This window comes from Rhea pennata, chromosome 8, assembly GCF_028389875.1.
Source record: "Rhea pennata isolate bPtePen1 chromosome 8, bPtePen1.pri, whole genome shotgun sequence".
NCBI lineage: Eukaryota > Metazoa > Chordata > Aves > Rheiformes > Rheidae > Rhea > Rhea pennata.
Window position 1 is genome coordinate 13,218,924 of NC_084670.1, and position 27,140 is coordinate 13,246,063.

General features: G+C 39.1%; 1 protein-coding gene across 1 annotated transcript; it reads right to left on the reverse strand.

Annotated features, from left to right (window-relative positions):
- Positions 1-1,386: 1,386 nt before the first annotated feature.
- CFAP57 (cilia and flagella associated protein 57) lies at positions 1,387-27,139 on the reverse strand. The gene is made up of 22 exons (XM_062581354.1): positions 26,983-27,139; positions 26,589-26,905; positions 24,113-24,399; positions 23,747-23,954; positions 20,844-20,996; positions 19,623-19,762; positions 18,773-18,938; positions 18,257-18,370; positions 17,547-17,759; positions 16,788-16,961; positions 15,850-16,011; positions 15,237-15,392; positions 12,999-13,092; positions 11,950-12,140; positions 10,625-10,798; positions 9,083-9,241; positions 8,502-8,645; positions 7,248-7,364; positions 6,116-6,250; positions 5,892-6,035; positions 2,114-2,240; positions 1,387-1,849 (listed from the first exon to the last, which is right to left on the reverse strand). Exons 1-22 carry the CDS (start codon positions 27,137-27,139, stop codon positions 1,647-1,649), a joined length of 3,735 nt encoding a protein of 1,244 aa, XP_062437338.1. The 3' UTR covers positions 1,387-1,646.
- Between the last annotated feature and the right edge of the window lies 1 nt (position 27,140).

Genomic DNA, 27,140 nt, shown 5'->3' on the forward strand with positions numbered 1-27,140 from the left:
TCCTCTTATTAGGACTCGGTTCTTTTTCAGAAAGATTGATTCCATTTGTCTAAACCACGTCTATTTAAGCAGTGGCTTCTACCACTCAATTTACTCTGACAAAGTGAGGGGAAAATTATACCACATGGAAGTCTAGCAAATTAAAATGGGTGTGTTCTGAAAATTTAAGAGGGATCTAGTGTTAAAAATATTTGATAATTACATTAATTACATCATTTTTCTGTATAGGAAGCATTAAGATGATTATATGGGGAGGGGGGAGGAAGGAAGAGTGTTAAGCTTTCCCATTAAGAGACCAATTCCATTTTTACTTCTTCCTTTTGTTCCTGTCAAACTTGAGCTTCATTCAGATTAAGGCTGCAAAATAAAAAAGTAGAACTAAAGAAATTTTATTCCACATTCATGGACAAAACATTCACTTTAAATCTCCTAGGCCATAGCAGCTCATGGAATCATCTGTTTTACCATGGCATTAGCCTGGAAAGGAGTCTGGAATCTCTACTGTTAACACAGCTCATATGTTATCCAGTCTTGACACCATCATCTTCTGCAAAGTATTATTAGGAGTACGTAGAAAGCACTTGTCACTTCTCAACAATTCAGAATAGGAAATGGAAACAATAATGCACTGACAGCTAAAATACCATATAGTTCCCATTTCAGTCAGTAGCTTAAACTTAGGATGTACAACCACTATTCCTCAATGAGATAAGTGTGTATCATGCACTGACAACCAAGGATACAAAAATTCACTCTCCCCCCCCCCCCCCCCCCCTCAGTTATTAGGTAGATGACTCCTTGTCTTTTCTTATGCATGAGTATACTACAAAGTAACTTTTTAGGGGAATTTCACTGAAAAAAATGTACTGGAGGGGTAGCAGATGTTAAAAAGAAGACAGGCAAAGATGAATTTATCTAAATAACAGGAGAGTTACAACATAAGGTTTGGACTTCACTGTAGATTTTGGAGTCAAACTGGGCTACCTTTTTGTTCTACTGATTATAATAGATGATACAACATGTCTCTAGATAGGAGGCAAGGGCTTGAGCAAGGGCTCCAGCTCCAGTGTTGCACTTGAGCACTAGTTAAAAGCTGCCTTCACAGGCTAATCATTTTTAATCTGTGACTGGATAGCTGCTTGGAATAACAGTGACATCTAGCTCATATTATGGGCAGTCATGTGTACAAATGGGCAATTCAATACTTGCAAATAAAAGGCAGATACTGATTTTTGCAGCACAATAGAACACATAATAAGAAATCCAGCAGAAAAGGTTTATAGAGCTTGCCCAGCTCTTTTGGACTAGGACATGGTATTTTTCAGGAGAGAGGTGTGCACCTCTCTGAGCATGAAGGCACAAAGATCAATCTTGTATTAACGCAAGTTTATTAGTTTTCTCTTGGTTCCTAGGCAGCAGTCAGGTTTCAAAACAAGCACGCTTAAGGGAGAGGTAAGTCCTCATGGAAACGGTAGATTCCACGAAAAAAAGATGGAGAGAAGACAAGTGCCTTGAGTTTCAGAGTAGTGAGTGCTGCATAAATGCTTCTACTGGAAGAGTACAGGATAGGGCACGTCTAATCAATGCTGGACATCTGATCTTGACAGAACATAGTAATGTAAGGTTCTTGAACCAGGTCATTCTGGCTATGTCCTGTGGCTTCCTTCCAGGTTCAGCATAGGAAGCCTTCCATCTGAGAGAGGCTCAATTGCAAGGACCTGCCCCTTCTCCTGGATTTGGTCTCGCAGGCGTTGAATTTCTAGCTGCTGCATTTCTATGATTTTTTCACCTTCTTTCTCTGCATTCAACCTCAGCACAGCTGGGCTGGACACCAGTTCACTGGAGGGAGCTAGAAGATAATATCAGAGAAGAGAGAGCTTGCAGAGTTCTTGGGAATGAGTAAGGAAAGGTGTCTTTCAGGACTGAAGGAGTAGAGCTAAACAATAAGATTCCGAAATATTCAGCAGTTTCTGCAACTTACATTACAAAATAACAGGTGCCATGAGGCAGATAAGCTGGAACTATAGAGAGTAACAGAACTGTTCACAGGTAACAAAGAGGGCTTCTGAAATGCAAACTGATAATAAGGAGACATACAAGAAACATTATTCACCTGGGTCTCGAATTACTTGCTTTTTCTTGGTTAATCCTAGTGTTGACTGGAGGTCATGTACCTGGGTGCGGGTCACCTTCAGTTCTCGCCGCAACTCATTAATCTCCTTGATCAGACTCACATTTTCCTGCAATGACATTATGCTCTATGACGAACAGTGCAGGTACTATCTGGCTTAGCAATATGTATCTTCCTATCCATGGGAAAGGACACTAGACAGCACAGAATCAGCATTACAGATAGAAGGTATTAAATGCTTACTGAGCTAGGGCTATCAGTACACCACACAGTATTTCAGACAAGGCTACAGTACAGATTTGATGTAAAACATGACAGTGTTCTAATCACTCTCCTTGAGAAGCTAGTATTTGTTTTGCTTTTCTGACTACAGTTGCACTTTAAGATATCATCTTCTTTGCCAGTTCTACAGTGAAGCTCAAGTTCCTTCTGAGATGGATTCAATTAATGCAGAATTAATGTGAAAAATTCTGTCCAGTGTGCATTATTTTGCTTTTCATTTGCTGTCATGTGTCTGTTCACCTAACCTATATATATATATCCTTGCATTTCTTCAGAGTCCTCTTCATTAGTTTTGACTAACATCACTTTCCATCACCCCTTTCAAATTATTAAGAAATATATAAAGCATACAGATCTTTGATATACCTACTACTAAGATTTTATTAGAGAGAAAAGTTGGCCATTTAGTCATCTTTCTTTCCTTTTTAGTTAGTTTTCAATCTGTAAAATATCAACTCTATAATTCTTTAATAGCCTGCTACAAAGCATCTTGCTGAAATAGTTGGGAAGGTACAGTGAATGTAATATGGTTCTCTTGCACCACTGTATTGACAGATTGAAAGACTTCAACAATAACAGTATGGAGCTGATATTAATAAAGCTGTTGCCCATGAATCAGAAACAAGAGCATCATTAACCAGATATTTCTGTTCTGAATCCAAGAGAAGGCGAATCGTGTATTTGTCTCATACAAAACAATGAACCACCTCATCATATCAACAGCAAGTAGGAATGTCAAACAGCTGCTACTGTACTTGTACTGATAGCAGCGATGATTTCTGCTACCTGTGGTGTTTTTTCAGACATTTTAGAACATATCATCATTCCAGCCTCTGGAACTTCACCAAATATGGACATATTTTAAAAGGATAAATGGCCAAAAGGCAAGCATAGGCTGCCTCACCTAATATCAATCTCAAGCAACTGCAAATTCAGCAAAACAGCAGGAGATAAGAAAAGAGATTAATGACATTTTCTTATGAAAAATGTGTCGTTTCAAACCTTGATTTTTTTGATGAGATGACAATTTTGGTTGATACACTTACATTGTGTGAGATTTCTGTAAGGCACATATATATGTACCAGTATACTGGTAAAGTATTAGCATCACACAAGAGTCAATGTAGTACAAATAGACAACTCAGAACTGTTTAGGAGCAAGGCACTGCACTTACAGCAATTATCTGTACAGAGACACACTCCAGGAATTGAAGCCAGCAGCAGTAACTCAAGGTGTATGCATGTGGCAAGAGTCTAAATACCTGACACTAAGGAAAGCATACTGATTGTGCTCGCGTTTCCCCTCAGCTGAAAGTCACCCATCCACAGAACCAGACACTGACACACAGGCAGATTGTGGAATGTGTTAAGGTCTTAACTTGTTGGGCAAGAACAGTTGTTTCTGCAGTGACTGTGTTGATGAGCAGAATGAGTTGATGAGCCTGCTCTAAAATGAGTAAACAATAATATTTTGTAGACTCTGACTTCATTAATTCAAGTCTTTAAACACAGATGAAATTTGACAACTGTGCGTTTATCCCAGAACTCGATTCTGAAAGGAACACATGAAGAGGATAACTTCCAAACTCAGTCAGGAAGATCAGCTTTCAGCATTGTGGCACACCATTTTTGTTTAGATGGCAGTCATGAGTCATAAGTTTATTCTCAGTAAACTGATGCAGTTGAATGCCTGATGTCAATTCAGGATCTTGCTTTAGGTCCATTGCACAGTGTAAGACCTCTCTTGCATGAGGTAGCCTGGGCTATGTAGAATTGTCTTGTCTGGCTTGCTGTATGCCGAAAGGCTGCTTGTTGACAGTGATAATATCTTTCTGCAGAGGCATGCTATCTGGAGAGATAAACCTTTAATTCAGCCTCTGCAGTCTGACAGAAAGCTTGCACTGCAACAAAATGATCATGCAGTGCATTAAAATAAATGTACATTATAAAACATTGTCAGAGGATATGGTAAAGAAGAAATTGCTTCAAAAAATTGATTGATCAAATGCATGTAGGATGAGACCATCAGGAAAGTGATGTCTGGATGCAATCTACAGCCTAGTAAGTCCCTACAGTCCTGCCTGCCAGAAACAGGTAGGACATATTACAGAAAGGATCATTCTATACATGCTTCTTTCTTATACTATATGAGCACTGTTACTTCAAGATTATTCAAAGAAGCCATTATGAATATGGAAGGTTTGGAAGGAAAACTAACAGACTAGCAACAAGCAACTTATGAAGTGGTAAGAATAATTAAAATGATCTTGACAGTTCTAATCAGCTGTTGCAATAGTCATAATGAAATGTACCTATGAATAGTGACTCGAAAAGGAATTTATAGCTCTGAAAATATAATTACAACTGAGAACTAATAGAAATACAGGGCTAGAAAGCCTTCAATATGTCATTCACCTGTTCAAAGAAAGCCCTGACAGAAGTTCATCTAAACTAGTCTTAAAAGACCACTGTGAAGGATTGGAAGATCACGATAATTCCTCCTGGCCATAAAGACTCATTAATCTATGAGACTTCAGAGAACTGACTTTTCTTTGAAGAAACCAGGCTGCTTAGAACCTTTGATATCTTTATCTTCCAGATGTTTTATTAATTCAGTTTTAATTATCATTTCATGTCAGGCTTACTGATCCAAGACATCAAGTATTATCATTGCAAGCACCATCTGTCACCCTATTCCAGCAGGGAAATTTTCCAGGTAATTTTTTGAAACCATCTCCTTTTGTGCCAAATGGAGATTTCTAACCCAGAGAAGTAGAACACAAATTAAAACAGTGCCAGGGAAGAAGATTGCTGCTGCCTAGGCATGAAGGAGGGCTATGAAGAAAGAGCAGAGAATAGAGGACTTAAGAGAGAACAGGGTATAAAGATCATGAGCAAGCATAATAAAGTAACAATGAAGAAACAGCTAGTGAGGAGAAAGGGAAATGCTGACTGAGCAGAAGGCGATCATAGTAATAATAGACTACAGGAGTGTTGTCCTCCCAGGAAGTTAGCTGTGGGGCTTTAGATCCTCTCACTCCAGGAGAAAACACATTGGATCTTTGGCCTCAGTAGTTGCAAATTTATCTTACCCTATAAGGAACAAGGATTCTGAGAAAGATGTTTTAGAACTGATGGGCACATTCATCATTTGTTTTTGAACTTCCTGTGAAAACCTGGATGTGAAAAGCAGAAAGTTTTTGAATTCAGACAAGTGGATATGGGACTACATGGCCAAAAAAGTCAGTCCAAATAACAGCAGAATTTCTTGCTCCAGAGATCTTTTTTTTTCCCTAGAAAATTGTACAACTCCAGTAGCTCAATGAATAAGCATTTGAACTCCCTACGAATATCTGGCAAGGGAGCAAATAAAAATTGTTTCAAAGTCTTAAAAAATTATAGCAGCAAGGCTGCTAAAGCCTCTTTGTGCAGTTGCTTCCTTCTTCCCTCCCCATACCATAGGGAAAAGGCTCATTACCTGCATGATGCGCACATAATCAGCTCGATGGATTTCACTTTCCTTCACCACCTTCTTTTTTAAAGTTGCAAAATTCCTCTCAAGATACTCTCTCTGTCTGATGTGCTCCTGCTGTAAATCTGTGTCTAATTCTATAGTCTCCACCTGAGGGGTGACAGCATGTTGCCTCAGTAATCACACTAAAAAATAAGCTCACCTGCAAGAAGACAAAGATCTCGACTCACCGTATCTGTTTGATGCACATACTTGGTGTAGAGCTCACAGATCCTATCCTTCAGTTTTTTGGAATCCTGAATGAAGCCCACACAGTTATGAAGATCTGTTTTAAATCGTTTGATGAGAGCTTTCATATTTTGTCCCTGCAACAGTTATGTAGATACACTCTTATCTGACTGATCAGAGCACACAAGATTGTGCAATACCTTGAAAGTCTAGCTGAACTGGTGAAAATCTGTCATATGCTTTAAATCCAATTAATTTTTTAAAATATGTCATTAAAGAAAACTTGCTCAGGCTGAACACAGCATATGGAATACTAGTTTTAGCAGTAACACTTAATCCATTTTAATACTTGCATTAAGTAATGCCAGTGCCAGCACCCAGAGATCTCAAGTGAAAAATAGCAGCATATTATCATGAACACTATCCGACAACATCCTTTCCCAAACAGCTTACATTCTTATTTATAAACAAGATGAAAATAGTTAATAAGAGATGACAAGGGACAAAGAATATATCAGATATGTGCATAACTTGATAATTTCACATCAAGATTCCCTTCTCACTCTTATTTGCTTTCTGACAGTCCCCTTTCCCTTCTTTCCAAGTCCTGCACTGCCTGCTAAGCTCCCTCAACATCAATTTCAGTTCTTTTTGCTCTCTCATATCTGACCTGCTTATTCTCAAATACAAGAAGCCCTTGTCTCCTTCATGAATAAGCTCACCCTTCATTTCATCCTATTAATGCCTGCTTATCATCGTAGGTGCTAGCCCATGTGTTGCTCCTACCCTGATATCCTCACTATCCTGAGTTTCAAGCTTGGGCAGGAAGAAATAGTATGTTAGGCATCTGCCTCACTGCTCTGTTAAACCTGGGAGAATATATGTGTTGACTTTTTGAGCAAACTTACATATAAACAGCTGGAAATTTTTAGTATCAATTCTCCAATCCGGTTGCAGGCTTGGAAGGTTTCTGCCTTTGTCTCCATTTACCCAAGACTCTCCTGCTCACTGGACCTTGTATACAGGATCCATGAAGGAGTATTTTGTTCAGATTAATGCTTCTGCAGTGTACCATCCCCGCAAGCTTCATTCTGCAGAAACTGTGAACCACTGCACAGTGGTCATAGCCCATACCTTCTGCCTCTCTCTGTGCACCTCACGGTCAGTTGCCTTTAGCTTCTGTTGCAGCTCTGTGATGTTCAGTTCCAACTGTGCATTCTGCTTGTGGAACCGTTCCAGTTCTGCCTCCATCTGAAAGGAAGCAGGAGGAGGAAATCAAGACTAAAAGTAGACATTACTGAAAAAACAACATGAAACAGGAAAACCACAGAATTAAAGTACAGACATAAGGGAGTAGGTCTCCCTTCAGACTGAATTGCAATTCAAAACCTCAGGTCAATTTTGGAACAACACTGCCCTCTGTCAGAACATACAGAAAATGCAATACTGGATAGTCAACCCCCTTTTCTGTGATGGATATTTAAGTGATATCCCTTCATTGCCAGAGCTGAAGCAGAGCTGTACTGTTCCATCAGAATAAAGATGGGTGGATAAGCGCAGCAATGAGAAGCATTCAGTACTAAAAAGAAACAAATGCATGAAAAGCTGTGACTGCCTACAAACAAAAGGCAGGTAAGAGGCACAAAAGATACTCCAGCATTTACTGATGTGAGTTTGTGACCAAAAGAGAGGATAGGAATTTCATCAGGCTAGTCTGACATGCCTATAAAATGTTCATTAGTTTGCATTTTATTTTAAAAGGCGTTTTTTCTGAATAAACAGACTTACGAAAACTAGCAGGTCACTGATCAGCTATGTAACCATAGCTCTAATTTGGCTGTGATAAAGGCACATCAGTGGAGAAATTATGGTAAGGTGGTATGACGAATAAATTGCCTCAATGAATTTGCTGCAAGCTATACATGAACACATGAAAAGTCTCCATGGAGCAGCTGAGGAATGGTAGTTTATCTATGTACCTAACATTTAAATTGGGTTAAGCTTGCAGAAATCTGCAACGTTTTCAGGGAAGAAGTTCACCTTTTCCTTCTCCAGATCAAGAAAGGCAGTATCTTGCAAGCTCTACAGGGTATGTGGAGGCAACCACAAATGGATGAGAGATGTCAAAACTGACATTGCTGAAGTCTGGTATTAAATACTGAAACAGGAGTTTAAGTAACCACATCCATCACTGGTAGCATGTGATACTAAATAGCAGTTACTGTGCACAAATATTTCTATTAGGCATAAAAATATTGAATCAGTGCCGAGTATCCTTTAAAGAAGTCAAGGAGCAAATAAGGTAGAGTTTTCCAAGGGATTTGCCTGGCCATCCTTGTAACCAGATAAAGGGCTGAGAAACAGAGGCCAAATGACTGTGTTGCTCACCTCACGGATCTGTTCCTTCATTACCATGATATCATTTTCACGTGGTTGTATTTGCTTCTTAAGCTCCTTTATTTTGTAATCCAGTACAAACTTGAACTTTTCCAGTTCCTGATTTTTCTTTTTTACATCATATATTCGCTTCTCCTGGGTGAAATAGGTACAGAGATCTGACTCAGACACAGCACTACTGAACATACTCCTCGGTCAAGGCATGAATATAACAGAAGCAAACATAGCAGGCATACATTTTGTGGAAGAATTGATCTTTGTCAATTTGCAGGGGGAGGGGTGTCAAATAACGCAGAGAGCCACCTACAAATCCCAGAGCAGGGGATAAGAACCTGAACAGCCCAAACTCCAGCTCCCCAAGGAAAGCTTAGAACATAGGGAAAACATAAAGTTCCCAAACTAAAGACTGCAAATTCTTTAAGTTAAAACTGAGCTTCCAGTCATGTCTGGGACAGAATAGCTACTCAGAATAGCATACTGGATATTATCATAACACAATGCTATTAATATAAATACTTGTATTAAATTAAAGAAGGGTGACTTTGATCTGAATCAATCATCCTGTTTCTCACCTTATCTTGGATAGTGTCATCTCTCTCTTGAATCTCTCTCTTCAGTGCCAAGATGTCTTTCTCCAGTGACGTAATGATGCCTTGCAGCTTCTGTTGTTCCAGTTTCCTTTCCTCAATCTCACTGTTTCGCTCCTCAATGTCTTTCTGTAGGCTGTTGAACTAGAGAGGAAAACAGGTAAAAATTTAACCATCTCCAAAAGCTGTGCAAAATTTAACTATCCTACTTCGTAAGATATCTTGTAGACAGTGTGGGAGAAAGGATAGCAAATTGAGAGACTACAGGGTTTAGTTATCACTGCAGGAAGCGTTTTAGTATGTTGGACTGTATGGAATAAAGCAAACAACTGAAGGAGAGATGAAAATGTTAATGTTGGGGACAATTGTGAGTAATAAGACAGGCTTTGAAAAAACAAAGATATACATTTCATGCAATTAAAGAAGGAAGAGCTAGAAATAATCTGCAAGAATGATGATCTCAGCAGATGCACTTAAGCAAGGTAGAGAGCAGACAGGCAGTAATTAAGAGGAGATAAGACAATGAAATTTTTAGTATCACAAGCAGGAGAAATAAAGTTAGGTGGGAGAAAGAGTAAGCAAGACCGAAGGCAACAAGATTTTGGGTTTACATGAATCCAGTAAGAGAGAATTTAAAGAAAATACTAGGACTCCAAGGCTAAAATGTCCATTCCTTTCCATGGCAGAATCACAAGAAGTAAAAAAAAAGACCTTTAGGAGACAGAGGTAGTAAAATCTAAAGATGTCAGAAATAGTCCGGAAGGGTGCCCAGCTCATAGCTCTTCCTCAAAATCCCTGCCCCAGTGCTAAGATCTGTGAAATCCAAGAAAGCTAGAACCAAAAAATGGTGCTGGTCAAACTACAAGAATTCATCTTGCACCATCCTGGTGCCTAAAAGATATCAGAACTGAAGACAGTACCACAATAAAAGAGGGCATGAAGGCAGAGAGCCACTGTGTCTCCATCTAGATACTGAAGAAACTGAAAACAAAAAATGTCTCTCTAACACTCTTAGGCAAATATAATACCAAGCTAGTGAAAGAGCTAAAAGGTTTTATCTCTTCTTAAAAATCCTGAATCTAATGGTAGAACCAATAAAAAATGATGATGCGTACAAATCACCAAGTAGCAGAAGTACTTTTCTAACAAAGTAATGCAGCAGATTTGGAGAAATGAAAAGGTCCATTTCTTTCCTATGATATGATGAATAATATTGTTTATTATTTATAGTGTCAAACTATGCAAGATAGCAGAAACTATACTAATAAAAACACACATGCTCTACCATCTCTCTTATTTCTTTAGTCTTATCAGCAATACAATTGACACACAGCTGCTGCTGCTTCTGCCCAAATACTGTAAAACATGCAAACTGATATAAGAAGAGGCAATTGTTCCCATATGTGACAGAAATGTCAAGTATTTACAGACTAAATTAACAAGCCTTGACATGTCGCAAATCACATTTCAGTTCTCTGCTGTAGGTCTCCATGAATAGGTCTGATCTTATCACAGAAAAAGAGATACCCTTTTCCTCATGATTCCTGTTTCTCCTTTCAGTCGCAGGTTTGATTCCTTTTCTTCCTGGAGCCGTCTCTCATATTTGATTTTGATTTCCTGGATTTCTCGGTCTTCATCTTCTTCAATCTGTTTCTTAATTTCTTCGTATATGTGGAGCTGCTGCCTGATAGTCTCCTCTGTCTGCAATAAGGGAAAGCAAACATTAGAGAAGACCACAGTACTAGTCAAATAAAGAAGAGGAGAATTCTTCATTTATAACTGTGTTTCTCCTGAGAAGGCCTGTGTTTAATGGACTCTTCAACTTCAAATGCAGGAATATTTAGACTAATTTAACTTCTCAGGGAATGAAAGTCATTTTAAAAACTGTAAAAAATAAACATAAATTGTTTTTAAGGACTGGATGCTCTAAGTTAGGCAGAAATATATATTAACTTAAAGCTCAGAAGTGGTGTGCAATGTAAGCACAAAAACTTAGGCTTACAAGCCTGAAAACTTGGCCCAAATACACCAGAGAGATTGCCTTGGCAGCAAAAAAAGCAGGTAAGAGTAAGACTTGAGAGGATCTTTTAAAATTGTTATTGCTGGTGCATTAAGACCCATAAATACTCAGTTTTGTACCAGTCTCTGTACCCCTGTCTTCTCACATTCTCTCTACACATTCTCTCCAAATTGGTACTGCAGTGAAGGGCAGGAAACAGTAATGCTGACAGAATTTATTGACATTGGATATATCTGTATGAGTTACCTGGGTCAACTCAGTGTCAGTTACCTGGCTGCACTTTAGGCTTTGGCATATAGTGCACTGAGCTACAGTCTTTGACTGTAGTGGGCAGGAGTTTTTGGAGTACTCAGAGTTTTTCTCTTTGCTCCACAAATTATGGAGGCAGGATCCTCAGGGACTTAGTGATGTTGGCAATCTCAAGGACCAGGAGCTGATGCATCACAGAATTCACCATTGCAGAAGTATTATCTCTTCACTTGAGCAAGTGATTGACTGAATCTCTCTTTCTCCAATTACAGTAAATATATCATCTACACCATGTTAACAAACAGGAATTTTTGCACCCAGGGGAAAGAGAGGCGAAGCTAAGACACTTGAAGATGTTCTTCTTAGAAGATTGCTTACTAAAGGCATGAAGCCCAAATATGTTGGTAACTCAGCTGGTGTTTTCCTCATTACTATTTTATCTGTCAACATATTTCCCTGTTTACAAGCAGATTAGGATTTGCATGCATTCCTAGTTCATTCCTAATTCATATTAGGATGCATTCCATCATAGTTGGAAATCAAAATACAGTCAATAATTCAAATTGCAAATCAAGGTTCCTACCTCTTCCAACAAAACAGTTTTCTCATTAAGTTTTTCTTCATAATATTCTGTTAGCTCCTCCAGAGCCTTGCTTTTGCTTTCCTCCAAATCATGCAATTGTTTCTCATATTCCTCCTGCATCCTCTGGGATTTCACTTGCAGCTCCTGGTATTTTTCATTTTCCATTAACAATTTCTGATTATTGCTAGATTCTGGTGACATTAAACATACGGAACTGATAAAACTAATAGGAAAGAGAGGTGCATCGTATCTTTCTACAGTTACTAGTGTCTTATTTTCTGCTTTGGTCTTTTTGATAGCTGGTTGCAATCAGTTATCCTAGAAGCACCTCCTCACTTTCTTGAACCGATAGACAGTGGGTTTAGGCTTTGTGACAATAAAAAATTTCACACCAGAAAACCATATCTTGTTTCCTGCTCTTCCCTCTACTTATGACCTCACTAATAATGCCTTTTCCAAAACTGTCATTCACCTCTCTCAGTCGTGTGTCTGCATACTCTACCACTGCTGGTGCCTCAGAAGAGACTCTCCTAGTCTGCCATTATAACAAATGAATACCAGCTTCTCTATGCATCCCCTTGATAAAACAACCCTGACAGAGCTGTATAAGCACAACTGCTACAGAGTATGAGCAGGAAATGGCCTCTCTTACTGCTAGACTTCTTTTTGGTACTAATTTTAAGTGTTTCTGATTTATCTTGATTATGAATCCTGGGCCCAGATATTTCCATTCTGTGCGCATTGTACATTGGCCTCCTTGCTGAACATTAAGATATTGCTATTTTTACACAGTCAACTACAAGATAAATGAAGAAATCACTAATTCTAGGAACTAGACCTTTAAAATACAATGCCTCTGTGCATGCTGTCATGGACACGTATGCACTGCAGTTTAGACAGACTTTTGGTCTGCAATATTTTTATGACACATATGCCACTCACTTTTCCTTGTACCTTGCATTGTGGTCACCTCTTCCTGTCTCCTTATTTGCCATGAATCTAATGCACTTTCTCCAAATTCTAGTTTTAAACATATGTTATAGTCTAACCTAGGTCTTGCACCTCCCTGGCCTGTTTCTTCATCAGCTCAAACAGTTGATATTGGTGTTGTAGCTCCTGTTTTTCTTTTTCTGCCTGTAAAATCTGGGGAAAAAGAAAGAAAAATAAGTTTTAATTTGACAATAGGCAAATCAGTGTCCAGATTCTTTGTAATCTTGCCTATGGTGGGGAACATATAGATGATGGAATTTGTATCTTTGAAATCACTTGCCAAAAAAGGCAGATGCCACGCATTACTATGCCAAGTTTTCCCTGAGATTAGTTTGTTAAGACAGGTTACAAAATTAAGGAAAGCAAGAGAAAGCAGCAAATGGTGTTCATATAATACAGAACACTGTATATTCATAATTTAAACACAGCCACAAAACCCTCCATTTATTTGTGTATGCCTGCTTGAGGAGTATTCGCAGTTTCACAAATTGTTTTCCAGGTATTAAAATCCAAGCTGCTTCTGACTCACTTGAAGCACCTGAAAGATCCTGAAACATTGACATTTGCATAGAATGAGATGAACCCAGGCAAAAGTGAGACTTGAATTTCATTTGCTTGGAATATCCTACTAACACTTAGAATGACTTATTCTTCTAAAAAAGGCACAAAGAACTCGAACAAGAAGGTGGGTAAGCAATTTCTCAGAAAGTTTGGAAAGAATCTCAGGTACTACAATGTTTTTGACTTTCTCTTCGTAACAACTGTATGGCCCTTGTGTCAGCAGAAATATTCTATTTGCCTGTTGGACACAATAACTACAAAAGTTAGCAACAAATCTGTCCAAATCTATCATTTAGTTTAATCTTAACATATACTGATATTCAAATAGAGTGATTTGTTTGCATAGAACTTTTATTCACCTTTAAAGGCACTTGCTTAAGCCTATAATCCAAAAGCCTAAAGAAGAAGCTTCAGTGTAGCAGAGATCATTAAAACTCTATGGCCAAGCACTACTCATGGAAAGGCTTGAAGAACTGCAGAAGAAAACTGGCATAGACAAAACGCAGGTAGAGTAACCTATAAGAAGCATAAAGGCTGCCTTCTGCTCAAGCTATACAAAAATGAGAAAAAAGAGAAGGGCTTAAACTCTGGCTACTTAAATGCAAAACAAACAAACAAACAAACAAACAAACAAAAAAAAACACAATGAGAAAAGACAAAGAGCAAAGCAGTTTGAGGAAAAACTTGCAGAAAGCATAAAAAAGAATAAGTAAACTTCTTCAAAAACTTTAAGAGCAGAAACCTGCCAGAACATTTGTAGAGCCGAGAGACAAGAAAAAGTTATAAAAGAAGCATTTGGAGATGACAAGTCCATAAAAAATGTAGTTAGTAATTTGGCAAGTTTTCACACTGGGCTGCTTCTTTATGTGGGAGTCACACTGAAACACTGGTTGAAGGGCCTATGGTACAATCCAACAAGATAAGCAGTAACAAATTACCAGGACAGGATAATATTCATCCAAGAGCTCAAAAGGAACAGAAGGATAAAAGAACTGAATCATTAACTGTGATATATAATCTCTCACTCCAAGCTGTCTTACTACCAGTGATACTGCAATTGCACCACCTGCCTTCTAATTTTACAAAGAGTCCAGAAATACAGCAAATTACTGATCAGAAAAGTGGTGTTTGCTCTAGACAGATGCATAGATAATTATAAAACAGAAATGGTGGACACACAGACGACACAAGACATCAGGAAGAACTATCATGGCTTTTGAGAAAGGAAATCCTGCTCCATGACCACAGAGAAATCAACAAGCGTATGAATAAAAGAAATCTAGGGGATACAGTCTACTTCTGTTTTCCGAAAGCTTACATGACACCTCACCAGGTGTTTCTGAAGAAGCTAAACAGTCAAGGCATAATGAAGATGGGATTTAAGAACAATTGTTAGATCCTGCAGTAGCTGCAACTCACATGTGATAGAGCTTTAACAGCATGATCCCATTTCTACTAGTCCTGACTCTTAGTCTAAGGCAGCACTCATTGCTGAAACTGTTTTTATGTGAAGACACTTAGAGCCTACCTGGAAAAACTCTAGCATCTCCTCAGTACTTTAAATGTACTTGGCTCAAAAGATAGTTTTATGCTTTATAAATACCCCAGACATATTTATTGGAAAGGAATACTTGATTTTTCCAGACGCTTTACGGCATTCTTACATATATAATGCAAGCTTGAATATAATCCTTTAGCAAAAGTGAAAAACTTCATATTTACTGCTGTAATCATACCTCATGTTTGGTTTTAAGGCAGTCTATTTCTTGGGTGAAAATCTCTTTTATTTCCTTTATTTTTTCATTACAGTTCATGTCCTTGAGACGTAGCTGGTAATCATTTTCTGTCTGTAGCTCTTTCACACGAATCTGCAGGTCTAGCATTGCCTGACCCTGGATATGGATGACAAGATACTGTTAACAGAAGTACTATTTGCCATTAGCAAGTTTGTTAAGGATGTTATATCTACACAAACAAAAGACTATCATTGCAGAGAATTTTCAGACAGACAGATCAAGAAAAGATCAAGTTTAAGAAGTAAGTTTTTTTGCTATTTTATGAGTTGGTTCACAGAAAGGCATCTTCTGAATTCTCTGCTCCATTAAAACTGCTTTCAAGAAACTGGAGAAAGTATTAGAGAAAAATGCAGACTTTTTTCCATCCTCACTGCTCCTACAATGCTGTTTGTATATTAACAAGAAAGCCTAGATACTCATGGTAGCTTCTTCTTATGAAGAAAGCTATGCCAGCCCTCTTAGGCAGAGGGTCACACAGGCACAGCTAGTCACAAACATTTTTCAAATGTAATTTGCAGTCCTAGAATTCATGTTTACAGGCTGTTCTTCCTACCTTCTCTTCTATATCTGATCTCATGATCAGTACTTCTTCAGCATATTCAACTTCCTTTTCCCGTTTCAGTATCTGACCTTCTTTATCATATACTTTCCAGACCAAAAAAGAGCCATCCTTTGAGGCAGTCAGCAGAAATAGGTCATCATCTGTTACAGACATCTTAGAAGGAAGAAAACACAAAATGGTGATAGAGACTAGGAAAAATACAGACACAGATTGCTTTTATACTATTTTTTTCCCTCCACTCAACATATTTCCCGTCATTTCACAGAATCAGTAAGGTTGGAAGGGACCTCTGGAGATCATCTAGTCCAACCCTCCTGCTCAAGCTACTACTAATGGAAATACTAACACAGCCCTGCTACCACCATTTCGATCATGTCCTGCGCTCCTACTCCAGACAGGTCCAGACAATATGGAAAGGGACAGAAAAGGAGAACACAGAAAGACACAGGATTCACTTCTGTTCTCTAAGCTGGGAGTGTATTTCACCATAGTGAAATACACTATGGTTACCTGATCAGTATTGCAATATCTTCTGCAACTTACTCTGGCAGCAAATTGCTTAATATATTTATCTCATTCCCCTTTCTATTTTCACAAGAGATTTTCAAGCCTGCATAACCTTATTTTCCTCTTTATGAGCTGTATCAAATTTCTTCATCAGATTCATGCCACACCTGGTATCCTGTTCAAGCTACTGCAACCTCCTTCATGACTTAACCCTTTACCTTTTAGCCAGCAATAGCTTATCCTGTAATGTCTGTCTCTATAGACAGATCTCCTATGAACGTTTTAAACCTCATTCTCCACATGTAGGCTTAACCTTAGTTTCAATATATTATAGTGTCAATTATAGCATCAAATGAAAAGCCCAGTGCAAAAGGAGAAGCAGGCAACTAGCATGGCAGGGAAAAGAACATATTCTACTTTACCTTTGTAACAGGACCTGCATGGGCTTGATACTCATTGAACTCTGTGGGCAAAGGCAATGGGTACCTCATAGTTCGGATTGTTCCCAGAGAGGTACCAATAAACAGCATGTGCCCAGAATGAGAAACAGCTACTGCAGTATAAACAACATCAAAAGCAGGCACTTCATGCAGGATCTGAAAAATAATAATTACACTATGTTCCAAAACACTGTTACTTAAGTAATTATGCAATGATTACTTGTTACATAACCAGTTGTGATATCACTACCTGAAGCTGAAGTTAAAAGAATCTGCATGCCTAGAATAGTAAAGCCATGAACAGCAATTAGTATTAAGCTTTATACATGCACACTCTTAAAATTTTAACTGAGTTAATTAATAAGTTAATTACTTCTGAAAAAAAATGTTTATTGCATAAAATTTACTATTGTTCCAGATAAAAAAATGGATGTAGCCCACAATAGTAGATGCAGTAAGTTCAGATTTCAGTAAAGCAGTCGGTACAATGTGGCAAAGTTATTTGGTTAGTGGAGGTAGAAGACTTTTAGAGAAATCCAAGTAAAGTTATAGATATAAAACTTCAAAAATTCTCAAGTATCATGGTAAAGTACATCAGAATATTAGCATAAAGAAAGTGTCAGTAAATACTGCAGTTACCAAAAACTGGTTGATTCCTATTTGTCAAGTGGATGATGATTAAAGCAAACCACTAGTCCCCTCCCAGAGGTTAGCAAAATCATACAATGTTTGTTAGCTCACCGAAGACTCTGAAATTTCTTTCAATGTTTGGTCAGATCCAACAGCAAAGATGATTCTGGCAAAGGGAGACAGAGCAATACTGCTGTACTTGCAGGACCTGAGCACGCACTCTGACTCTCTTTTACCTGTCAACAAGTTCCACTCATAAACAGCACCATGTGTATCACAGGAGACCAGTTTAGCATCATCTGCACTCCATTTAACTGCACGTATCTAGGGAAATTCAATGTTTACGTTACAGACATACAGGAAGATGTCATTTTACTGGGAAATACACGATAGTCTGGAATAATTCTTCTAAGTTTTATTTATGAAAAACCTAGATGCTTCTCAACTAATTGCCTTTTAGCATTAAAAAAAAAAACAGTAAGAATTACTCTGTGACCACACTGACAGACAAAAGCTTGTCCTAATAATGATAAATGCATTTTATTTTAATAATTTATTATTGGGATACTTTATCCTCGTTCTGCTACCTGCCAACCCTTCTCTTTCAGTTTAAGAACAGACTCTTAATATGCATCTAGTGCAGTCATATGCTGAATATTAGTTAATCTCTGCACAAAGGAAACTGACCTTTGTATTTCTATTTTGAATTTTTGGATGCATTTTTGATCCAAGATTGTACTTTACCTTTTCAAAACATATCTTAAGTTTATCAGTTAGTGTTTATTTAAACCAGTCATATTTTATAAACTTTGTTTACTGACCTTCCCACTATGTCCTTTCAGATTATTAGTATTTTCGAAAGTGGTGGTGGAATAAATGTGAATCACATTTCCATTAACTGCAGCAAAAAGATGGCCTCCATTACTGTATGCACACTAGAAAAAGAACATTATCACCCATTACTGAAGATGGAGTGGATATAAAAAATTCATGAACTGAATTCCACTGACATCATCTAATATCTGAATGCTACACAAAAACAAAATTCTGTGATATCATTTGGCTCTTACTGCTTTCTTAATTGATGCTTTCCCCTATAACATTCGCTCCTTCAGTATTTCTGAGCAGGTCATCCCTTCCACAGGTTCCCTGCTTCACAGTTTTGCATCAGTTTTCAGGTTCATTTTCCAACACTCAGAATCCTTTCCTCTCTGCTTTGATATCCTAAATCCTATTACGATTTACTGAAGAGGATCCTATCCCCTATCACGTTCTTCATCACTCTGCTCCCTATAACTTTCAGAACTCCCCAATACCATTTTTGAAACACTACTTACCTCTCTACAACCTCTCACAGCAAATTCCTTAAAAACGTGCATGTCCTCATACAATAGACTCATAAGTCGTAGTTTGTCAGAAAACCCAACCAAACAGAAAAGGCCAGTGGGATGAAGTGATACTGTATATGCTTCCTCCTGATACTGCTTATACAGCTCCAAAGTGCTGAAAGAGAGAACAATCACACAGCATGCAACAGCACAAACACCCTATGCATACCTGATGGGAAAATATCTTGCCCAGCAGAGACAACTGCAGCTACAATCTTACTCTGCCTTATCCTTGAGGAAATGTGCTGCCAATCAGTTAAGTTATGATCACAGAGATATTATAGGAAACAAAAGCAAATCTGAACTCCCTGACTGACGGGCAAGGTGGGGTAAGTGCAACAGCAAATGCTTGCTTATTGCAATACAATGAGGAAGGTGAATGAACGTTTGGTTGCAAACATAGATACACAAACATCTGTTCTAAGATGTTCTTCCCTCTAAGGATCCTTAAAATCTGGACTCATTTTGCTGAAGAACAAGGGCCAGGAAGCAGGAGATACGACAACAATATCTTAAGACAAAGTTAAGTGAAACACTCCTAAAGATTTTTTTTTCAAAAACATATGAGAAGTTTGACACAAAAATGGCACAACAAATACAAGCTTTGATTCTTTTCATATTGATCTTAAAGGGACTGCATATTCATGTTCCCCAAATCATGTTAATAAGACCATTTGTAACCCACACAAGAATTTTACTAAAACAACATGGTTGTTCATATATGAGACTGCTGCTGTTGCCTGCTAAATACAATATCCAGAAAAGCAAGAGATGATAAAAAACACGAAGGACTCTTTACTTGGTCTTGTAATTCCAGATGCGGACAGATCTGTCCAGGGAACAAGTAGCAACAATGGGTTTCCGAATACAGCTGTCCAGACCAGTGATCGAATCAGAATGTAATGGGAAATTCAGATATACAAAATGAGCTGTCTTCTCCTGAGAAACAATGAGAACATGGAAAAATCATAAATATGTCACTGTAGGCAGTTGATCAGGTGAGAAGTTTATTATAGCTTTTTGAATACAATAATCAGATGGACTTGAGGAAATCACGTAATCCTACCACTGAACAAGTCTAAACAAAGCCTTAGCAACACAACAATGTTAGAATCATATTTAACTTTTTAATTAGTAATCCAGAAAAGTGATGTAGGGAAGATTGGGTAGGCCTTACACACTAGTGAGAGCAGGACATAACTGCAGGTGTCCAAAGAAATGCAAGTTAAATAAAGAGTAAAACTGGACCTGCAAGAATTCAGTTAATACACTTACTTTCTGGGTAGATGGACATTTAAAAATAATCAAGTGCTAAGTAATAAGCAAATTAATCAGGATGCTCGGTTACACCATGCTGGAAATTAACAGTCAGTAACATTTTGGGCTGCATGCACAAAAAGATCCTATAAGTATATAACTCCTTTCTATAAAGATCCTTTTGTATGACTGCATATAGGTTAGGTACTTAATTCCAAGCCTGTTAATTCTGTTACACTACATTTATCTTCTGTCATTGTATTTTTTAAATTCCTTTACAGTACGGAATGTATTTCATTAACTTGTCTGTCACAGTAGGGTTTCTCTTCTAATTAGGACTTCAACAGCTTCTATTTTAGAGTAATATAAGATTCACATGGCTAACTTTTGGCTTTTTCATTACATTAACATTTCTGCCTATTACAGTGGAGCATAAATTGTACTAACAGTTGCATTAAAAATCCCTCTTTTAATCAACTGCTCTAACAGTAACATGCACACTTAAACAGTCTTAACAGTGTTCTTTATAGTTTTACTGAATAAAACCAGGTATTCAAATGTAGGTTTGCTTGAGCAAGGGACTTGTGAAATATAGCCCTCAGAGAATATGTAGAGCACTTTATTCCATACTTTAAAGGTTCAGACCCTAGTTAACGGATTTTACAATAACATATTACAGAAAGTGACACTGAATAGCCTGTGCAATGACAATACATCCCTTACCAGATGTATTGCTTGCGCAGTGTGATAAAATTGTACTCACTTTCACAATCTCAGTGGAAGGCATAGTAAACATGTAAAGCTGGTTTTTAGTTGTGCTAACAATCATTGTTTCCTCAGAGGGACTGAAGCATATACATATAATGTCCTCTCTGCCTGACTGTTCTGATTCACTGTTGCAAAAGTCCCGAGGAATCTGCAGAAGGAATGCATTATACGGATAGTCCTGGTCTCTGTATTTTAGTAGTAGGCACTCACCCACACTTGTCATGCAATGCTACTCTAATAAGCATAAACATAATACCAGTAAGAAAACTTGGGTATTAAATAGTACGTAACCTCTGTAACAATATAGGACAAGACAACCTAATTGTATCTATAGCCACCAAAGTTCAAAAATTTCCAGTGGCCATTTCAGCAGTAATCTTAAAAATGGCATTAATCTACACAAACCAAAATGGTAGCAGAAAAGAATAAGCAAAAAGTCTATCAAGTGTCAGAATTCAAAATGCCTGAAAACTGTGATTTCATAATAACAGTTCTTTGCAGGGTAACATTCAGGTTGGTAAGAGTCCTCTTTCAAGTGTCCCACATGAAGAACATTCCTGGTCAACAGACCACAGGGGCTACATGTTCACTTGCGATTCATGAGCTCTTCCTGTTTTAGACCCGGCTTCACAAGCCCCGGTCAACCGGTGGATTCCGATTCACAGCTCTCAAACCATGCATAGCTTAGAGCCATGCATATACAGACCTCAAGACAAAGCCACATCACTTGCATGGTAAAATGCCTGTGCTCTTTCCAATTTGAGGAATGATCTGCTATGGAAGGAGGTAAGTTGGCTGTGGCTGATGGCACTGGGCTATCCCTGAATCCATCTCTGTCTATTCTTCCAAATAACCCAATGAAGAAACATGCATTTCCTGACCATTCCTAGAACTTCCTTGGGCCTAGGAAGTATGCAGTAGCTATGGTGTGACTCAGTCCTCTGAAAGCTTTGATGTGCAGCTTACATTTTTTTAAGACTGGCCAAAAGGGAAAGCCCACTGTGGAATCTACATAAGTGGTATCTAAGAAGTTGCAGTGCTTGTAATGTCCTCTATACCTTCAACTGAAAAAGAGACTATGCACACACAGACCAAAAAATACCTTTTAGACAATGCATGCACTCAAGTGGCAATAGCAAATTATTTTTTATCTAAAAAGATAATGTGCAAGTAATGACAATATTTAGTGAAACAGTGCCAGACAGATTAGACCATTGGCTACTTCTCTGATGAACCCAAGACAAGCCAGACTTATGAAGCTTGTGTTTCAAGGTAGTAGGCACTTCAGACATGCTAGACTCAGCATCTGAATGGCGACATTTAACTCAGACTGCACAGAATAGCTACCTTGGCTTGGGACAAGAAATCTTATGCTACTGTAATACTGCAGGGGACCAGCTGAAGAATAGAGGCATGGTCAATCCTTTATAGATTTTAAGGGAAGTTACAAGGACCAGTTCTTGCTTAGAAAATAGTAACTATTTTTTAGGTCTCACAAGATTACCCCTTTTCCCTACTAAAACAAGCTCTTCAGCTTTGGTATCCTGGCGGACAGATGTCACCAGCTAGACTGTATCAGTGTCACACATTACAGAATGAAGCCTTCAACATTTGACACAGAAGACAGTATAAAGAGCCACAGCACATCTAACCAGTGACACTGGCTAACATTACACTCTTACTGTATATAATATCAAAGTGCTAACTGCCTGAGCCCAGGTTACCATGAAGATCATTTACAATCCCAGTATGAATGTTGTAGCTGACAACTCCTTTGCTGCAACAAATTTTTGTGTAACAATGAAAAGGTTTTTTATCTGGAAAAGAAAGCTTTCCTGAGGACTAGTCTAAAACTATGGTACAAATCTTCCCTTCTACTTTGAATTTATTTGGCTTGGCATTTTTTTAAGTTGCATAACACTGTATATATTAAAAGCTATTAAAGTAAACTGCATTGTATGTATATATTCCCCAAAGAAAGAACTAGAAGCAACTAAATGACATATGGTATACTGCTAAGACACTCACACATCACATTTGTGTGTATATTCTTGTACTGCTTATAATATAGAAGAACTAACTAATGCTTTCATAGCCAAGGCAGCTTCCAGCATTTAGGAACTGGTAAGGGCCACCACCATCCTGGTACTGAAAAGCCAAAGGCAGGCAGAAGCAGGATGAAATCAACTGTTCCTTCACAGGAACAGCAAGGCCCAGGCCCTAGTATATGACAGCAATGTACTGTCATAACAGATTTCAATTTCCGACAGCAGAGACTTGGAAGCTGACAAAGACAAAATAAGTATCCATAGGCACACAAGGCTTTGTCCTAGTGATCTAACTTTTATGATCTCAAGCATAGGGAAGATCTAACCTATTAGAACCACCGTATAAAGGCATGACCAGATCATCACAGAGTTAAATGATCTTGTCCAGGCAGTTCAGTAAGTAAATGCATAAACCTCGCTACAGAATAGTTACAATTTCTGCTAGATTATTTAATCTATTAAGAGTGCATAAGTCTCCTTACTATAATAACAAAGATTTCAGGGAAAAAAAAAACTTTGCCTTGGAAAAAAACAAACAGCCCAGTTCTTCTCAGAAAAAAAAAAAGTTTCTTAAAGGTTTCCTTAAATTCAGCAAATTCAAAGCCCATTTTTCATGTGTGAACTTGCAGAATTACCTTGCAAAAGGATGACTGTCATTGACTTTCAGTGTGACCTCTGACAAGTTACTTCCTTTCTGCATCACTAGGACAATAAGCTAATGCTTACAGTCTGCTTTAAAGTTATGCTAAAATTTATTATTAACAACTGAACCAGAAGCAAAAAGGAACAGGCCTCAGCTGCATAACTGTTTGGAAAAGCTTTTCTTCCCCCATCATAGACAGCCACCTACCCAGATTTCTTGAGTCTCCTTGTAGACTTCCTTTTCCTCTGTCTTCTCAAACAGAAGAACAACCCCTGGGCTAGATGAACATGCAAAGCCTTTGGAATAAGCTGCAACCGCATATATTTGAGGCAAAGAATCCTGTTGTAAGCCATTTTCATCAGAGACCAGATCACAAGAGATATCAGAAGAATCGAAAGCAGAAAATGAAGTAAGGCTTAAGAAGAATAAAAAAAGACAAAAAAAACCCAAAAACTTTTATCAGTGGCAATTAAAATATCATAACCCATTCATAAAATCGACAAAAACAAAATAAATGAAAGATCTGCAAGTAGGTACAAGGCAGGTCCTGCAAGCAATTTTCATTTTCATTACCTCCCAGGTTCTTTTGTTGTTGCATCTTCTTCTAATTCCCTGGGTGGTATTTTGTGCTCAACACTTGTCTCCCAGCGCACCTCTCCACTTTCAAATATGATAAGTTTGCCTGTATCGGTGCCACATACAACCTTCTCTGCAGACAGCCACGCATGGCACAGGTAGTTCTGTAGCTCTCCCTTCTGTAAATTTGTTGTCTTCAAAGTTCCTTCACTATATTTTAGAAGTTTAAAAATGCCATTTCCAGTGACACAAACCTGTGCATTGTCTTGAGGACTGAAGCTCACCTGTGGAACAGGAAAGAGAAAATACTTTACACAACTATGTACACTCTCAGAGCTTTAAAAGCAAATAAGCAAATATAAAACCTGTTCCAAAGACTTTCAATATCAGATACAGGAAAACAAGCTAGAGGAAAAGGTTCACAGAAACAGACATCTGAATCTCAATGTAATATGGAAGAGGAAGCAGATTCTGTCCTTGAGGATCAAATGACAGAAGTATGGCCAAAATACACCTTTACAGATGATCAGCAAGTTTTTCAGGTATCAGGCTATTAATTCTTAAAGGCCAGATGGAATTTCTGTGTCTCAGGAGAGGAAACTCTTCTCTGTTATGCATATGAATTTGTATAATTAGGTGTTTATTAGTGAAAACAGAGGAGCAGCCATCTTATCATCTAACATGAAAGCCAGCAGAGATAGAGAGACCTAGGTTTTCATGCTTAATGGGACTTTAGACAGCAATGATCTCCACAGTCAATTTCCCCTCTTCAGGAACAGAGCTCATGAAGTTAGTATTTCACCCAACTTCTGCATGTTCCCCATGAAAGATGGCTGCTAAGGCCCAATCAACCCATTTAACTGGAAGTCTCTTACCTCCCAAGAAAGATACTTAAAAAAAAATACTCAAAATAGGATGCAGGAATTGTTTGAGTGCCATCAATCTGCTCCTAGCCACTCTTCTGGGGTAGTTCTCAGATCTAGACATAGGACAGACTGCAGGAAGGAGGTGCATAAGTGTGGTGCATGAGCTCATGGCGCATGAGCATGCTCAAAGCTTTCAAGATGTGCTGGGCCTACCAAGCATGGCCAATATATTTAATGGATGTTTTTGCAGAGATATGATGGAAACACTGCATATACATAGATCAGATGTACTGCCCACATACCACAGATCTCATGTGAAGTAGAAACATGAGAATATCCATAACGGATCAACACAAAAATCCATTTAGCCCAGTGTCCTACTGCTGAGAAAGGCCAAGAGCAGATGCCAAGAAAGGTTATGGAAGCTGTACCTAATCTACAGCATAGACCCTTCTCCTCCTTCTCATGCCCTGGAAATAAAACATATAACACGGGAAAACTAAACAAATACCAGTTTCTAGGTCAGTGATTATATTATGCTTATCTGTCAGAATGAGACCAGACACAGGACTTAGCTGAATTGTTTTTTAGTTAGAAATTATCTTCACAATTTTCTAGAAACTTGAAGGATACTCTGACTGATGACAGAACACAGTTCACACATATTCTTCAAACCTATGTAATTTCCACACATTATGGTGGAAAAGGAACCGCCTCTTGATATTAATTCTCTCAGCTGGTTTGTTGTCTATGAGAAACTTCGTTCATTTTCAGAGTGCTAGTTTGTAGCCATTCTAGATTTTGTGATTTTTAGGATCACAAAATTGTAGAGGAATTTATGGTGGAAAGGACCTCTCCTGACCAACTCCTAACTCAGAAGAGGTCTTACTGGATCAGGCCACTCAGGGCTGCATCCAGTCAAGTTGTGAGTATCTCCAAGGACAGAGATAGTACATCTCTCTGGGCTGTTTTCCAGTGTTCCACTACCCGCATTGTGATTTTTTTTTTTTTTTTTTTTTTTTTTGCTTTGATACACAGGAAGGAATTTCTCTTTTCAGCAATTTGTGACCACTGCCTCTAATTCTTTTCCCGTGCATCTCTGAGGACAACCTGGCTCCATCTTCTTTACAATTCCCTCTCTAGGAAGACAGTAATTAGCCTTTCTTCCAGGCAAAATTCCTGACTCAGTCCCTCTTTATAGGTCAAGTGCTCCAGTCCTTGCATTCATGGCAACTCCGAGCTGGTTGTGGTAGCTGTGGTAACCCCTTTTCTTTCTCCAGGTTTTCTTTTATCTGTCTCATATCAACTTTTGAGTCTTGCTACCTGGCATTTGGTACTTCTTAATCTGAAGTTTTATCTTTTTACCTCTCCTTTTTGACATGGTGCATCAGGCTCCATTGGGCCAACTGCCAAAAGAACCTGTCACCTGTGAATCCTAATATTAAAAATGACTGGTGGAGACACTTCTGGAACAGCACAGCATTATTCTTACTCTGTTTTACCAGGAGCAGGCTTGTGGGTATCCCTCGTCTCCCAGAAAGGAGGGGGCCCACTGGAAGGAGGCTCCGGGCCCGGCACTGCCCCGATGCAAGGGCCGCAGCCGTTACCTGGCACAGGCCGCTGCCTGGGGCCTCGATGTGGATCGCCGCCATGAGCCGCTGCTTCTCCCAGAGCCAGTAGGCGAGATGCACCTCGGGGGGGGCAGTGGCAGCTGCCAGGTAGCGAGAGTCGGGGGAGAAAGCCAGAGCCACGAACTCCTGCACTGGGAGCTCGGTGGTGGCCAGCGTCCGCCGCCGCCGCGACGGCACCACCGACACCTCGTACACTGTCACGGACGGCTGCTCCGCCACCGTCTCCGAGACGGCCAGGTACCGCCGGTTGGGGCTGATGGCCAGCGCCTGCATGCCCTGGCTCTTCTCGGAGCCTGCGGGGAGAAGAGGGGTCAGGGCGGCCGCGGCGGGGCCCGGCCGGGGCCAGGGCCGGGGCCGGGGCCGCGGCCACCTGGGATGAACTTCTGCCACTTCTGCTCGATGTGGAACTGGACGCAGCTCGCCCCCGCCGCGTACAGCAGGATCTGCTCGTCGAAGAAGCAGAGGCCGCCGGCGACCTGCGAGCGGCAGCCGAAGATGGCCACGGGCTGCGCCACCACCGCCGACATG

What these genes read in the sequence shown, in the direction of transcription:
- CFAP57 (XM_062581354.1), bottom strand. Translation starts at nt 27,139, where the DNA reads ATGTCGGCGGTGGTGGCGCAGCCCGTGGCCATCTTCGGCTGCCGCTCG. An exon ending in GTGGCAGAAGTTCATCCCAG is followed by an intron (nt 26,906 to 26,982) that starts GTGGCCGCGGCC and finishes TTCTCCCCGCAG; the next exon opens with GCTCCGAGAAGAGCCAGGGC. An exon ending in GCAAGTAATTCGAGACCCAG is followed by an intron (nt 1,850 to 2,113) that starts GTGAATAATGTT and finishes ATTATCTTCTAG; the next exon opens with CTCCCTCCAGTGAACTGGTG.